Raw genomic sequence first — 15,889 nt, 5'->3', positions numbered from 1 at the left:
CTTTAAGTGGTTGTGATGAAGGAGCAGCCGCCATCTTGGATATGGGGCATAATGCTCGCCTCAGGTCTGAGCTTGGCCTGTCCCAGTGATGCCAGTTTGTCTGACAGCTAACTGCTCCTACCCCCCATGGCCTGTAAGCAAATTGAAGAATGCAGGATTTAGTGCTCCAATGTTGACTAGCAAGGTCTTTTAGTATGATAATGAGAAGGCCAAAACAGAACTTCAAAGCTTGAGTAGGAGCCACGCCAGCATGGGGCATGAAGGTGCCTGGGAGCTTCAATTAGAATATATCTGTCAGCTGGACACAGAAATACACATCCATTGTCTCTCCCAGCCACTCCGACTCCATCCTAGGATCATGGATTATGAGCACACCTTTCGAGTTACATACTCATAAAAAATATCAGCGTGACCCTGAGGAAATCGCGCATCTGGCAGTGCGACTCCTGAGTCGGTGAGGGCTCTGGGACCTGAGATATAGAGATTGGCCCTCCACAGCGACCCAATGGGGCCATGTTTGCTCTCCACATGACAGGCAAAACAAACCGCATTCACTGGTACCTCTCATGTCCTGATCCGATCATCCTGGAGAAAGATACTGTCAGGAACACCGCACTGAACTTGTTCACTGAGCCAGTGCGCGTGTCCTGAGTAAAGGGAACTGTGTTCAAAGATACCTGTGGAGCAGGCAGCAGCCGAATAGGTGCGTACTTCAGAACAGCAGGACCTGAAGCACGTGACTGCTGGGGGCGTGGCGTAAACTCCAGAGAGCTAGGAGCTGCAAGAGAACTCCTAGCAGGGTAACTGCGAGACCAAGTTACCAAGGGGCATAGACAGGGAGGATAGTCAGGACGTAGCCAATGAGTCATACACAGATGGCTGCAAGGTACAAGAGGGGCGAGCAGAGAGTAGTCAGATAACAGGCAACGAGTCATACACAGAGAGGGTAGCGCAGTACAGAATCAACAGGCAAACTCACAACGGGGAACAGAACCGGGTCAGAAGCATATAAACAAGCTATAACAACGAACAGGCACAGGCATACAGAGGTCACCACACTCGGCCAAAGGCAAAAGTATAACTGACAGGGATTGGAGCTTCCCAGGGGTTTAAGAAGCTCTCCCAGAACCAAAAAGAGGCCACAATCATTAACCCGAGGTGTGCAGGTCAAAACCTGCACTGAGCTCCAGACATTAACCCCTGACGTGCAGCTCAAAAACCTGCACTGGGATCATGATAGTTACCCCCTTTCTTAGATATTGGGAATAAGTTCTGCAGGGAGCTAAAGGGTGGAGAGTATTAGCCCACCCTCTTACACAGGGGGAGGAACCCAGCATGCTTAAGAACTGGGAGCACATGGCAGAGACTCTCTCTCACAGAAGAACCAGATGATGATGTTCTAAGAAGGAACTGGGGACAGATCTGCCAAGGGAGCAGCGGCACGCGCTTTGGGGTCTGTCCGGCAACTAAGATTCTTGTACCTGTGGACTGCAGAGCTCCCGGCATCCACATGCAACCTACAACCTGATAAATTGACCTCCAGCTTAATATCTCTCAGTCTTGTACCATTATTGTTATATTTTACTCTGACTGCAAATCCACTGTAATTCCGTTGTATAGCTTACTGTATATTTCTGTAATTATCTAGTGCGCCCTTAAGGCAATTAAACCATAAAATTAATCTTGGGCTGATGCTTTTACTCTGATTACGGATCTTAGAATACCCAGTGGGTAACAGGACATCCTCCCTATCGGCCATTTGCTCTAGGTGCAGTTCCCTTACTGACCTGAGAGACAAAGGGGGCGCCGGAGAGCTGTGCCTGTGTTGTTACGTCACATTGGTGACGTGGGAGGAATCGGTCTTCCTTCACAGTGGTTTAAAATGTAGCTTTTAATAGTCCAAGATGAACAGCAGTACAGACCGACGTGTTTCAGCGAGAAGCCTTAATCATGGTACATATTGAAATGAATGCTGAGTTCTAGTTAAACCTCATTCCACTATCAGATTCATATTAAGGACTAAATTGTGTGGAGAATGTGATGGAAGACTGGGTGTCATTGTTGTAATTTTTATTTCTCGGACACTCTAGTAACAAATAATTTTTATCGATATCATTGACTTTTGTAGCCTCTATATTTGAGTTTATTCTGATTTTTTTTCTGCTTCAACCAAATAAGTTTGTGGAAGAGAGCAATTTTGTTTTATTCTAATAAGTTCCCCAACTAGTAAGTTTTTAGTAACATGTTCTGGATGGCAAGAACTGGCTGCAAGAATGGAGTTGCTATCGGTAGGTTTTTTGTACGGTGAAATCTTTTTCTCTTTTTATTTTTAATATGTCCATAAAGAGTGATATCCAAATAATTCACATGTGTAACAGATTTACAGTGGGGAAAAAAAGTATTTAGTCAGCCACCAATTGTGCCAGTTCTCCCACTTAAAAAGATGAGAGAGGCCTGTAATTGACATCATAGATAGATGACAACTATGAGAGTCAAAATGAGAAAACAAATCCAGAAAATCACCTTGTCTGATTTGGCAAGATTTATTTTTCAAATTATGGTGGAAAATAAGTATTTGGTCATTAACAGAAGTTCATCTCAATATTTTGTTATTTATCCGTTGTTAGCAATTTCAACTCTATCCAAAGGTTTTTCATGGGGTTGAGATCTGGTGATTGGCTAAGCCACTCCAGGACCTTCATATGCTTCTTAAGAAGCCACTCCTGCATTGTCCTGGCAGTGTGCTTGGGATCCTTATCATGCTAAAAGACCCATCCTCATTTCATCTTCAATGCTCTTGCTGATGGAAGGAGGTTTGCACCCAAAATCTCACGATACACTGGCCCATTCATTCTTTCATGTACCCGGATCAGTCGTCCTGGTCCCTTTGCAGAGAAACAGCCCCAAAGCATGATTTTGCCACCCCCATGCTTCACAGTAGGTATGGTGCTCTTTGAATGCAACTCTGAATTCTGTCTCCTCCAAACATGATGAGTTTGTTTCTACCAAAGCTCTACTTTGGTTTCATCAGACCATATGACATTCTCCGAATACTCTTCGGGATAATCCAAATGCTCTCTAGCAAACTTCAGACAGGCCCGGACATGTACTGCCTTAAGCAGGGGGCCAGTCTGGCACTGCAGGATCTGAGTCCCTGGCAGCGTAGTGTTACTGATGGTAACCTTTGTTACGGTGGTCCCAGCTCTATGCAGATCATTCACTAAGTCCCCCCTGTATGGTTCTGGGATTTTTGCTCACCGTTCTTGTGACCATTTTGACCCCATGGGGTGAGATCTTGTGTGGAGCCCCAGATCAAGGGAGATAATCAGTGGTCTTGTACGTTGTATCTTGTATATATGAGACACTGTTCACTAATTTTATGGTTTTATAAGGAGCAGTAATAAAAAGCAAAGGATAGAAATGCATGAAAGTTCCTAGAGGATATGCAGGTCTAAATACTGCTGGATGAACTTCTTAAAATACTGCACAGCAATAACGAGTGTAAACATGCTCTGGGAACTTTCCCTCCATTACTAGGATAGGTCAGTGCCAAGGAATGTGATGTCTGTCTGGTGGCGGCTGGTGATTAATGTCTGACAGTATGCAACGTATATTCTGCTCTGGCAAAAGGTGCGATAACTTCTTACCTGTGTGTCATGTTGTTTCCTTGCAACATTTCTACGTTAACCGGAAGAGGCCATAAACTATAGGGTTCAGACGGCTGATTCAATGGCAGGGATTGTGCTGCTGAGTAAATAGGAGACAAAGCAAACATTGTTTCTGCTTGTTCAAAAACTGAGTTGAAACTCGTTGAAGGAAAGTCCCGGAAATAGATGTGAGTTATAACAATGAAATCTATTACCTAAAAGTACTTTTGTGTCTCTTAACCTCTTCACCCCGAGTATGTTCTCACCTTCATGACCAGGTCAAATTTTACATTTCTGACCACTGTCACTTTGAGGTAATAGCTCTGGATCGCTTCGGATCCCACTCATTCTGAGAACGTTTTTTCCGTGACACATTGTGCTTCATGATAGTGGTAAAATTTGTTCGATATGATTAGCATTTATTAGTGACAATATCGGAAATTTGGCAAAAATGTAGAAACACTTTTTGCAGACAGGCCACTGTCCCTGGGTGACCTTGCTGCTTTCTGCCCGGGGTCACCATGGAGACCATCGGCATAACGTGATCACATTGCATTGTGCTGATGGGAGCTTCTTCCCTCTGCGATGCCCCGCTATGTCGCTGTCACTATTGACAGCAGCATCACAGGAGTTAAACACCTGCAATCGGTGCTAGCACTGATCGTAGGCGTTACTGCAGGGTGTGGGCTCTGATATAGACATGACACCCGATTTTATGGTTTGCAGGAACACAGCTCCCGTCGGCACTATGTACATACTTCGCATGTCAGGAAGGGGTTAAAGTGGTATTCTCACGTTTGAAAGTTATCCCCTATCTGTTGTATGGACAATAACTTTACGATCGCTGGGGGTCCCACCACTGAAACTACCGCCGAAACTTAGAATTGTCTCTCTGAAAACCCTACCGATTTCAATGAGGAAATCATGAAAATCCCTTTTCAATTGCCAACCAATGACGTTTCAGGGGTGATCGGTGGTAGACCAGTTCAGAGACGCTGCAGGTCATGGTACCAGATTTAGGCAATGGGTGGTAACACCAGATATTGATCTGATTTACAGTACATTTCTCTTTTGTTCATTCACTCTGCATTTTGTTAATTGATAAAAATAAACTATTAACATTTCTAATTTTGAAAGCATTCTTACTTTGGACTGTGCAGCATGTTTCCCCTCATCTGCTTAAAATGTTGCACAGCACTATACTGTACATATAATAAAGGAAGCATGTGTAAGCTTCACAGGACCAGAGCTGGTTTTGTACTAAATGTACTGCTGGCGATACAGTGGCGAAAATAAGTATTTGATACATGGCCGATTTTGCAAGTTTTCCCACCTACAAAGAATGGAGAGGTCTGTAATTTTTATCGTAGGTACACTCAGCGTCAGACTGGCCCACCGGAGAACCGGAGGATTCCCCGGTGGGCCCTGGCATCTGGTGGGCCCTTGCACCTGCTGGCATACAGGGCCGGCAGTTGCCTAGGGCCCCCACTGCTCCAGGGGCCCCCAGCTAGTGCCACACAGCTGCTATGGGGGCCCGTGCCAGCGGAGCAGCAGCGGGTGTCAGGAGGCAGGAGCCCCTGTCCCCGCTACTAAAGAGAAATGAATATTCACTGCGAAGCAGTGAATATCATTTCACTCGGTCTCCACTCCCCGGGGCCCCGCCCCCCAACCTAGGCAGCCGGCGCCACCCTCAATTGCAGTGGAAGAGAGAGTGTCTTTCTCCCATCAGTCCGCTCTGCTCCTGACTCACAGCTGGTGCGCGATGACGTCACCATCGTGCACCCGCTTTGTGTCTGGCAGATGGGACAGCTCCTGAGTCTGAAGCCGACATCAGCGTGGGAGCGAGGAGGAGAGGTGAGTATTGTGATTTTTTTTTTTTTTTTTTATATCTCTATATCTATCTATCTATCTATCTATCTCTATATCTATTGTGAGGTAGCGCTGTCATTCAAGTAGGGGATACTCGCTCAGCAGCCACAAAATCAGATCCGGCACAGATTTTCCATAAACTCATAACAGTCCATGCGGTTTATTATGCATCATAAACCATGACCAGCAACATCAAAACTTCATATAAACAGCACAGCGTCCATGGCAGAGTTTCACTCTGTAAACCCTGTGTTCACACAGGTTGTACAATGTCCAGCATACAGGCTCTCTTAGCCTCACTTATCTCACCCACGTCTGGGTTTCCTCATGGCTGCTTCAGCTTACTGCAGATGTTCATTCCCTCCCCTGGGAACTCTCAGACACGTGCAGCCATTCACCACAGCCACTTCACAGGCTGTTAGCCAGGAAGCTCCATCTCAGCGGGACCTTCCACACTGGACCAATCGGGTCCCAGCATTCACCTCATGTGACGTACCCTGGCCACATTATATGGTCCATAGCCACGCCCACCGGGTCACATGACTATGACCTCATCACAGGTGCTTCACACACACATATACACTTTACAATAGCGTTATTAAACACACACCCTGGGTGGGTTTGTAGGTAACTAGTCCCTGACACATTGAACCAGCACCTCAGCAGTATCACTGCTGATTAACACACACATAAATCTCCATCTCAAGGCCACCCACCTTGAGATACATAACGTTCATTCAGTATCTTGCCATTCATCCACTCTCCTGGGACATCCATACAGCGCCCCCTAGTGGACACAGTGGTCATTACACCACAATATCTATCTATCTATCTATCTATCTATCTATCTATCTATCTATCTATCTATCTATCTGTCTCTACAGTCATGGCCAAAAGTTTTTAGAGAATGACACAAATATTATATTTTCACATGATCTGCTGGCCTCTGGTTTTTCTGTGTGTTTGTCAGATGTTTTTATCACATACAGAAATATAATTGCAATCATATTATGAGTAGCAAAAGGTTATATTGACAGTTGGAATGAGCTAATGCAGCAAGTCAATATTTGCAGTGTTGACCCTTCTTCTTCAGGACCTCAGCAATTCTCCCTGGCATGCTCTCAATCAACTTCTGGATCAAATCCTGACTGATAGCAGTCCATTCTTGCAAAATCAATGCTTTTATTTTGTCTGAATTTGAAGGTTTTTGTTTGTCCACCTGTCTCTTGATGATTGACCACAAGTTCTCAATGGGATTAAGATCTGGGGAGTTTCCAGGCCATGGTCCCAAAATCTCTATGTTTTGTTCCCTGAGCCATTTAGTTATCACCTTTGCTTTATGGCAAGGTGCTCCATCATGTTGAAAAAGGCATTGTTGATCGCCAAACTGCTCTTGGACGGTTGGGAGAAGTTGCTCTTGGAGGACATTCTGGTACCATTCTTTATTCATGGCTGTGTTTTTAGGCAAGACTGGGAGAGAGCCCATTCCCTTGGCTGAGAAGCAACCCCACACATGAATGGTTTCAGGATGCTTGACAGTTGGCATGAGACAAGACTGGTGGTAGCGCTCACCTGGTCTTCTCCGAATAAGCCGTTTTTCAGATGTCCCAAACAATCGAAAAGGGGATTAATCAGAGAAAATGACTTTACCCCAGTCCTCAGCAGTCTACTCCCTGTACCTCTTGCAGAATATCAGTCTGTCCATGATGTTTTTTCTGGAGAGAAGTGGCTTCTTTGCTGCCCTCCTTGAGACCAGGCCTTGCTCCAAGAGTCTCCGCCTCACAGTGCGTGCAGATGCACTCACACCTGCCTGCTGCCATTCCTGAGCAAGCTCTGCACTGCTGGTAGCCCGATCCCGCAGCTGAAACACTTTTAAGAGACGATCCTGGTGCTTGCTGGTCTTTCTTGAGCGCCCTGGAGCCTTTTTGACAACATGGCAACCTCTCTCCTTGAAGTTCTTGATGATGCGATAGATTGTTGACTGAGGTGCAATCTTTCTAGCTGCGATACTCTTCCCTGTTAGGCCATTTTTGTGCAGTGCAATGATGACTGCACATGTTTCTTTAGAGATAACCATGGTTAACAGAAGAGAAACAATGATGCCAAGCACCAGCCTCCTTTTAAAGTGTCCAGTGGTGTCATTCTTACTTAATCATGACAGATTGACCTCCAGCCCTGTCCTCATCAACATCCACACCTGTGTTAATGGAGCAATCACTGAAACGATGTTAGCTGGTCCTTTTAAAGCAGGGCTGCAATGATGTTGAAATGTGTTTTGGGGGATAAAGTTAATTTTCTAGGCAAATATTGACTTTGCAAGTAATTACTGTTAAGCTGATCACTCTTTATAACATTCTGGAGTATATGCAAATTGCCATTAGAAAAAATGAAGCAGTAGACTTTGTAAAAATTAATATTTGTGTCATTCTCTAAACTTTTGGCCATGACTGTATATCTATCTCTATCTATATATCTCTATATCTATCTATCTATCTATCTATCTATCTATCTATATCTATCTGTCTTTATCTTACATTTAGAGATAGATATAGAAATGGATATAGACATAGATCGAGAGATACAGTGGGGAAAAAAAGTATTTAGTCAGTCAGCAATAGTGCAAGTTCCACCACTTAAAAAGATGAGAGGCGTCTGTAATTTACATCATAGGTAGACCTCAACTATGGGAGACAAACTGAGAAAAAAAAATCCAGAAAATCACAGTGTCTGTTTTGTTTTAATTTTATTTGCATATTATGGTGGAAAATAAGTATTTGGTCAGAAACAAAATTTCATCTCAATACTTTGTGATATATCCTTTGTTGGCAATGACAGAGGTCAAACGTTTTCTGTAAGTCTTCACAAGGTTGCCACACACTGTTGTTGGTATGTTGGCCCATTCCTCCATGCAGATCTCCTCTAGAGCAGTGATGTTTTTGGCTTTTCGCTTGGCAACACGGACTTTCAACTCCCTCCAAAGGTTTTCTATAGGGTTGAGATCTGGAGACTGGCTAGGCCACTCCAGGACCTTGAAATGCTTCTTACGAAGCCACTCCTTCGTTGCCCCGGCGGTGTGCTTTGGATCATTGTCATGTTGAAAGACCCAGCCACGTTTCATCTTCAATGCCCTTGCTGATGGAAGGAGGTTTGCACTCAAAATCTCACGATACATGGCCCCATTCATTCTTTCATGTACCCGGATCAGTCGTCCTGGCCCCTTTGCAGAGAAACAGCCCCAAAGCATGATGTTTCCACCACCATGCTTTACAGTAGGCATGGTGTTTGATGGATGCAACTCAGTATTCTTTTTCCTCCAAACACGACAAGTTGTGTTTCTACCAAACAGTTCCAGTTTGGTTTCATCAGACCATAGGACATTCTCCCAAAACTCCTCTGGATCATCCAAATGCTCTCTAGCAAACTTCAGACGGGCCCGGACATGTACAGGCTTAAGCAGTGGGACACGTCTGGCACTGCAGGATCTGAGTGCAGTTCATTCACTAGGTCCCCCCGCGTGGTTCTGGGATTTTTGCTCACCGTTCTTGTGATCATTCTGACCCCACGGGGTGGGATTTTGCATGGAGCACCAGATCGAGGGAGATTATCAGTGGTCTTGTATGTCTTCCATTTTCTAATTATTGCTCCCACAGTTGATTTCTTCACTCCAAGCTGGTTGGCTATTGCAGATTCAGTCTTCCCAGCCTGGTGCAGGGCTACAATTTTGTTTCTGGTGTCCTTTGACAGCTCTTTGGTCTTCACCATAGTGGAGTTTGGAGTCAGACTGTTTGAGGGTGTGCACAGGTGTCTTTTTATACTGATAACAAGTTTAAACAGGTGCCATTACTACAGGTAATGAGTGGAGGAAAGAGGAGACTCTTAAAGAAGAAGTTACAGGTCTGTGAGAGCTAGAAATCTTGATTGCTTGTTTCTGACCAAATACTTATTTTCCACCATAATATGCAAATAAAATGAAAAAAAAACAGACAATGTGATTTTCTGGATATTTTTTTTTCTCAGTTTGTCTCCCATAGTTGAGGTCTACCTATGATGTAAATTACAGACGCCTCTCATCTTTTTAAGTGGTGGAACTTGCACTATTGCTGACTGACTAAATACTTTTTTTCCCCACTGTATAGAGATAGATTTAGATATATATAGTATAGAGATGGATAGATAGATATAGAGATAGACTGTCTATATCTATCCATCTCTATATCTCTCCATCTATCTATATCTATTATCTTTATATCTATCTATCCATCTAACATCTATCCATAGATCTATCTATTTATCCCCTATCTATCTGTCTATCTACCTATCTACCTATCTATCTATCTATCTATCTATCTATCTATCTATCTCTATATCTATCTATATCTAGGTATATCTATCTATCTATCTATCTATCTATATCTATCTTTCTATCTATCTATAGCTATCTATTTCTATATAGCTATCTTTATATCTATTTATCCATTATCTATCTTCTATCTATCTATCTATCTAGTGTAATACCCTATGAGGGGGCAGCATTATATTCTTTGAGGAGGTACATTATACCCTATGAGGGGGCAGCATTATAACCTATGAGGGGGGAAGCATTATACCCTATGAGGGGGGCAGTATTATACTCTATGAGGGGGGCAGTATTATACTCTATGAGGGGGGCAGCATTATACCCTATGAGGGGGGCAGCATTATACCCTATGAGGGGGGCAGCATTATACCCTATGAGGGCACTACATTATATTCTATGAGATGGCTGCATTATATTCTATGAAGAGGCTGCATTATACTTTATGAGGGGGCTGCTTTATATTCTAAGAGGGAGGCTACCCCAACTCCTGCTACATAATTAAGATGTGTACTACCTTATATTATACCCTGATATTAGTGCGTTTTACCACAATTAGTGGTCTTGTATTTCTTTCTATGTAGCTACATAGTGAGCCCCAAGAATGATTTTCTCTGGTGGGCCCAAGGTGCTCCAGTCCGACGCTGGGTACACTTCAACTGTGAGAGACAGAATCTAAAAATAAAAAAAACCCAGAAAATTACATTACATGATTTTTACATTAAATTGCATTTTATTGCAATTATTGAAATAAGTATCTGACAGACCTGTTAAAGAAAAACTAAGAAGCCCTCCTACTCTGCACTCATTACCTGTATTGATTGCTCCTGTTTGAACTCGTTACCTGTATAAAAGACATCTTTCCACACACAATCAATCACACTCCAACCTCTACACCATGGCCAAGACCAAAGAGCTGTCTAAGGACACTAGGGACAAAATTGTAGATCTGCACAAGACTGAGAGAGGCTACAGGACAATAGGCAAGCAGCTTGGTGAGAAGGCAACAACTGTTGGCACAATTATTAGAAAATGGAAGAGACACAAGATGACTTGATATTTTGATAACCAGCCTTGATAAAGGTGACAGCTGAGGGTTGCAGCCCACAGCTGTCAGTTTTGCCTGCACTGGTTATCAAAAATAGTGTAACAATTATATGGGTACTACGGAATCTGATTGTGGGATAATACGAAACTGAGACCAAAGTTGATGCAAATGAGTATATTAACAAGAGAAACAAAACTTAACAGAGCACTTCCTGCAATAGTAACAAAAACACAGCACAATATGGACATGTCCTGTGTAACTGAAGAGCGGGACACGACCGCTAATGTGAACCATTCCAACAGTAGTATGACACAGATGTGCACAAGGCGGTAAACATGGGAGTCCAGCAGTAAGTATGAGTGTAAGCACACCGCATTTAATAAGGAAGTCCAGCTATATTATAAATGAGCACGCACACAGCACTAAAGTGTAGAAGTCCAGCAATCATATGTGTGGAAATGCACACGGCACTTAAACGTAGAAGACCAGCATTATACAGGAGGTCACTTTATGTAACTTTTTGGGCTGAGAGTCCTGCACAAGTCCAGCATCGCAGCCCAACAAACACAGGCCTAGAGGAGAGGGTGATGTCAGGATTCTTTACAGGCCACAGCAGATCCAGAGGTGAATAGTTCCACACTAGAAGTCCAGACAGTAGTTAAGCACAGAAAACAACAGGGAGACACACAGAGGACTGTAGGCAGCATAACATGGAGATGCAGAGCACCGAGTAGCGAGCAGTAGCAGCAGGGAGTCCACCAGTAGACAGGCAGGAGCTCAGGAGCCAACAGCAACAAAATACTCAGGCAAAGAGGAACACACAGCCCAGACTTAAATAATCAGGACAGGAAGTTTGATGACAAGGCGAGATACAAGAGTCCATCTTGGATAAGGGTGAACAGGCGCAAAGGAAAGTCTGGAATCCTTATAAATAGAAAGGCCCCACAACATTTTTTTAAAATTTATTTATAGTGCCGGCTGATGAATTTTACCGTCGAACAAAGCCACCGGTGTTTCTTGCACCGTCATTCAGATGAAAGTGTGGGAAACGCCCGATATTCGGGGTGCCGAACCCGAACTGTAACACGGACTTCCTGGAGAAGTCAGTGTTCTAGGTCCGTTCCCGAACAGTAAGTGGTTGTTACGGACCTCAAACTTTATTGTTCGGGTTTGCCCATCACTAAACACATGTGCATATCTTTGGAGATTGACACTTGCCATGTGTTCAGAGCCTTAAAGGGAGTTTACAGGGTTTGTCCGCTTTTAGAAAACTACTTTCCACCAACTCCAATTTGTTTAAAAAAAAACTTTACTTATCATCATGAGTTCCAACTCGGAGTCTCTGCCACTGCTGCAGGTTTCTGTATTGTGTAGGGCTGACTTCAGGTCAAGCAGTCTACTTGGCCAGAGCCGTTGATCTTGCTTATTGACTGTACTGCTGTCTGCATGACGTCATAGAAAGTCCATTCAAAGTTACAAAAGAGTAGAAAGCTGTACAGTTACAACTCTGCAAAAGCTTATTGGGGTTTTTCCTCAATTTTGGATGTGGTTTTGACTAGAATAACCCTTTGCTGCAAGACCATGACAAATAAAAATGCTACTAATTTTATGCTGCATGGTAATGTTCTCTGTCATACCATCACTGTTACAAATGGACTTTCTACGTGATAATGACCTTCTGTACCGTTTTACACCTTCAGAATTCACCACTCTACCAGTACCTGCAGGATTTGGGGCACTCAGACTTTGAAATATGTCCTCTGGCCTCCCAAGAGGAAGAGAACCTGACAGGGAATGGACATCAAGGACAGGCTCACAAAGCCTCGAAGGTGGGTATGGTTAAATGATGATCTTAGGAATGAACATGTATCTAACAACTAGCAACAATCTTTATACCGACCTATAAACAAAGTGTATGGATACACCCTATAGACTAAGCAATACATAATACCACGGGGGAAACCCAGAAGGAAAAAGAAGTGCAATGACACTCCACTAAATGTAAAAACAATTATTTATTTAAACACCTTTTATAAACACCATGAAAAACAATTAAAAGGCAAGTTTGTCTCGTTGGACACAAATTAATCAGGCACAGTACAAATGTATATAGGACATATTGATCTTGCCCAAAGGGGTACTATAACTATAGGGACAGTAGTCCACAGTCATAAGAGTGTGTAACTAATATGGCCCCCAATAAGGAGCATGGGAAATTAGTAGCTTTCGCAGTGAATAAATCAATGACATCTGGTCAGTGATATATAATATTCAAGTAGTAAGAATTGCAGTAATCAAATCAACCATAACTAGCGTTCAGTATATCTTGCCAAATGCCTATGCATATTAACCAAGTAACAATAAATAGAAAAGTTAAGTACCAAAATTGCAGTCAGAAGAATGTCAGTACTCCTGTGACAATACCCATTGGTGGTTAGCCTGATTAAGGCTAGGTTCACATAACGTTTTAGCAGCCTGTTCAACGCATAGCGTTGTCGGACTGCTAATGGTATAGCAAACGCGATCGCGTTATGCTATACCCGCTAGCGCAGATGAATCATCTGCGCTAGCGAAGATGGAGCCTCAGACGCTGCAGCCTGTTTCCGAGGCTCCATCAGCGAATGACGGCACATCACGAACGCGTGCCGCTTTACGGCATGCGTCGCGATGCGCCCGACAGTGGGGCTAAATGGCGACGTTAATGGACTGCTTTAAACACAGTGTGACCCGGCCTAATAGTGTTTAGGGGAGGGAGGAAAAGCCACAGGGGACCCGTGTCTTGGATTAATTACTCAATATGCATGTCACTGGATTTTCAATGTAGGCTTTCTCTATAATGCTGCAGTGTTTAAAAATTACACCGCTGCAGTAATGGAGCTGGATTCTGATTCATGCTGCCCAAAGCAGGGTGCTGTCAGTTTCACCCATGTTTTTGTTAAAGGGATTCTGTCAGTAGATTAACCCTCCTAAGGTGTCTCTATGGGCATGTAGGTCATAGGAAGCTGAATAAAATGATGTCTTGATTTCTCCAGTCAGATGTCTTACTCCAGAGAAACCCACATTTTTATGTGTTAATTACTTCTTCCACGCTATGGTGGGGTGGATGTTGCCTGTAAGATAACTCTGCCTCCAGAGCTTATTTTACTTGAAGGGGGAGTTACCAGTAGAAGACATGTAACTAACACAGAACAAGAAAAATGAACTGTGTCTTCTTGCAAACACTTTTTTCAACTCTGAGTTCTGCTATAGTGCAACAATATTGCAACCTTGTCTGTCTTTGAGTTGGAAACTAAAGCTTTGAGGAACCTGCAGATATGTCAGTGATAATTACACACACAGCTCTCAAAGGAGAGCAGAGAGCTGCTATTACACATCACACTGGTAACTTCCCCTTCACGTAAAATAAACTCTGGAGGCAGCATTATCTTCTAGGCAGCGTTCTCTCAATAGCCTGTAAGAGCTCATTTACATAAAGTGATAAGAGGGTGTCTCCACAACAAGCCATTTGATATGAGACATATGGGGCTGACGGTTCAGCAGTCTATAACCTATATGCCCATATTAATAGTTTAGATCAAATGTGCTGACAGATTCCCTATAAATTAGTTAGAAGTAGTGAGGGGCGGACCCGTGGATGTTCGGATTTGTCCGAACATTTTAAAAAAGTTTCGTTCGGGTACCAGAATGGCATCGGAACTTGAACCTACACCGGGGCCTGAACATCCGGCATTTTCCACGCCGTCATCTGTGTGACCGCACAAAAAACACCGGTTCTGATTGGCGGTAAGTTCATTACCACGGGTTAGAGTAGTTCCTACACTTTCATACAGATGACAGTGTGTGAGGCAGTACCTGTGAACGGCAGTAAAAAGGTTACCGTCGATTTCAGGCGTCTGCTGATTGAGTACTACTCCCGTCATGGTACGCCTGCTCTCAATGATGGAAGCGAGAGCAGACTTACAATCATGAGAATATTCATCAGCCTGTGCAATAAATAAAATATAAAAAGTGTGGACCCCTCTACTTTTGCTAACCAGCGCAGGTAAAGCTGACAGCTGGTGGCTGAAGGCCCCAGCTGTTAGCTTTATATTGGCTGGTTATCAAAAATAGAGGGATGCCCCATGCCATTTTTTTAAATTATATAAATAAATTTAAAAAAATGGTGTGGGGTCCCCCCATTTTTGACAACCAGCCAAGCTAAAGCGGACAGCTGGGGGGCTGGTATTTTCAGACTTGGTAGGAGCCATGGATATAGGCCCTTCTCAGAAAAGACACATCTATTAGATGCGCAAATTTTGGCGCTTTGCCCGACTTTTCCCATTTGTCCTGGTGCAGTGGCACGTGGGGTAATATTTGTGGGGTTGATATCAGCATTGTAATAACATCAAGCCCAGGGGTTAGTAATGGAGAGTCGTCTATCAGACACACACATTACTAACCCCATAAGTTTAAGTTAAAAAAACAAACACCGAGAAAAAAGTAATTTGAAATAAAAATTCACCCTCTTTTACCCATTTATTACTGTAAAATTAAAAATCATAAAACATTATATTCCTCACCTGATCAACGACAATCCATTTGTCCCACAAAGAGGCTAACCCTGCTTCATCTGATTTGCTTTGCTGAACAGTGGCATGATGTGACCGCTTAGTTGTGAATCCAGGAGACACTGAGCTGAGCCTGAGAACCAATGCCTCTGACTGGCTGCAACCTCAATGACGTCACTGAAGCTGCGTTCTCAGGCTCAGCGTCTCCTGGATTCATGGCTGAGCGGTCGCATCATGCCACAGCTCAGCCATGCAATCCAGATGAAGCAGAGTTGGCCTCTTTGTGGGACAAATGGATTATTGTCGGGACAGGTGAGGAAAATGGTGCCATATTATTTTTAATTTTACATTAATAAATGGGTTAAAGAGGGTGGAGAGTGTTTTCACTGGTGCGGTGGCAAGTGGGGTAATTATTATGGGCTTG

The 15,889-nt window shown here is 43.5% G+C and overlaps 1 protein-coding gene across 4 annotated transcripts in view; it reads left to right on the top strand.

Annotated features, from left to right (window-relative positions):
* Positions 1-15,889, top strand: part of VEZT (vezatin, adherens junctions transmembrane protein) — an 86,905-nt gene that overhangs the window by 16,900 nt on the left and 54,116 nt on the right. For all 4 annotated transcript variants that reach the window (XM_073573212.1, XM_073573211.1, XM_073573213.1 and 1 more), the window contains exon 2: positions 12,619-12,747. In XM_073573212.1, the coding sequence (XP_073429313.1) occupies positions 12,619-12,747 (129 nt within the window). The remainder of the gene's footprint in view (positions 1-12,618; positions 12,748-15,889) is intronic.

Source organism: Dendrobates tinctorius, unplaced genomic scaffold (assembly GCF_039654945.1).
Source record: "Dendrobates tinctorius isolate UK_male_01 unplaced genomic scaffold, ASM3965494v1 ptg000035l, whole genome shotgun sequence".
Classification (NCBI taxonomy): Eukaryota; Metazoa; Chordata; class Amphibia; order Anura; family Dendrobatidae; genus Dendrobates; species Dendrobates tinctorius.
The sequence above is the reverse complement of the archived record's forward strand: the minus strand, read 5'-3'. Positions and strand labels throughout refer to the sequence as shown.